At 42.8% G+C, this 881-nt stretch overlaps 1 protein-coding gene and 1 long non-coding RNA gene across 4 annotated transcripts in view; both read left to right on the top strand.

The window, feature by feature from the left end:
• The window catches only part of LOC111665274 (uncharacterized), a 33,498-nt gene that overhangs the window by 3,923 nt on the left and 28,694 nt on the right, over window positions 1-881 (top strand). The gene's annotated exons all lie outside the window — the stretch shown is intronic.
• The window catches only part of LOC147818341 (uncharacterized), an 8,863-nt gene that overhangs the window by 3,379 nt on the left and 4,603 nt on the right, over window positions 1-881 (top strand). Inside the window, exons 3-4 of the mRNA XM_087177672.1 lie at window positions 191-195; window positions 325-411. Of these exons, the coding sequence (XP_087033798.1) occupies window positions 191-195; window positions 325-411 (92 nt within the window). The remainder of the gene's footprint in view (window positions 1-190; window positions 196-324; window positions 412-881) is intronic.

Below are 881 nucleotides of genomic sequence, written 5' to 3'. Positions count from 1 at the left end.
AGCCGGTAAAATTCCGGGCTTGTTTATCGGTGCTGTGAAAGTTAGTATTGAGAGTCACGCCTTATGATGTCCGTTTTAACGTTTGTATCATGTTTCCAGATTCGGTGCCTGGAGGGAATATCTAGATAAGCGCAGAGTTACAGGGGATATGTGAAAGAGGATAGTAATACACATTTTTTGTATTTTGCAGGGATAGTGAGCTATTTGCGGCATTTACAATCTATTGACGACCCAGTTTACACATAATTGAGTGCATTTGTTGTTATCAATTTTGCACTGCTTGCAGCTGTTGCCATAACTACTGCCTCTGTTTCCTCTGTTCAGGCCAGCACATCAGCTTCCCGCAACAATACCTGGCTGCCATGTCTTACGATGAAAATGCTGAGCGACCGAAAGCCCAAACAAAAGAAGGTGAACCACTGTTCAAGGTCCATTTTCCAAAGGCCGTGAAGGGGGAATGCAGAGCTACACCAGTTAAGACTATAAGTGTTATATTATTTTATTTTTCAACCAAAAAATGTTTTGTACACATTGTAAGTATTAAGTATGTAAGCATAATGTTATGACAGTTCCACCGACAACAAAATACAGTAAAGAAAATGTCAGGAGATAGTTAGAAATAGACTTTCAATCAATCAAGTTTTGGCGCAAAAACAACACCATACCTACAGTGAAGGGTGGTGGTGGTGGTGGTGGTGGTGGCGGCGGCAGCGTCGCGCTTTGGGGCTGTTTTTCTTCAGCTGGAACTGGGGCCTTAGTCAGGGTGGAGGGAATTATGAACAGTTCCAAATACCAGTCGGCCTTCTGTTAGAAAGCTGAAGATGAAGAGGAACTTCATCTTTGGGCACGATCTAAATCAACCAAAGAATGGCTTCACCGGA

The sequence above is a fragment of the Seriola lalandi genome, unplaced genomic scaffold, assembly GCF_002814215.2.
Source record: "Seriola lalandi dorsalis isolate HSWRI2012SDOR001 ecotype SW California unplaced genomic scaffold, Sedor1 jcf7180002054630, whole genome shotgun sequence".
NCBI classification, from domain to species: domain Eukaryota; kingdom Metazoa; phylum Chordata; class Actinopteri; order Carangiformes; family Carangidae; genus Seriola; species Seriola lalandi.
The sequence above is the reverse complement of the archived record's forward strand: the minus strand, read 5'-3'. Positions and strand labels throughout refer to the sequence as shown.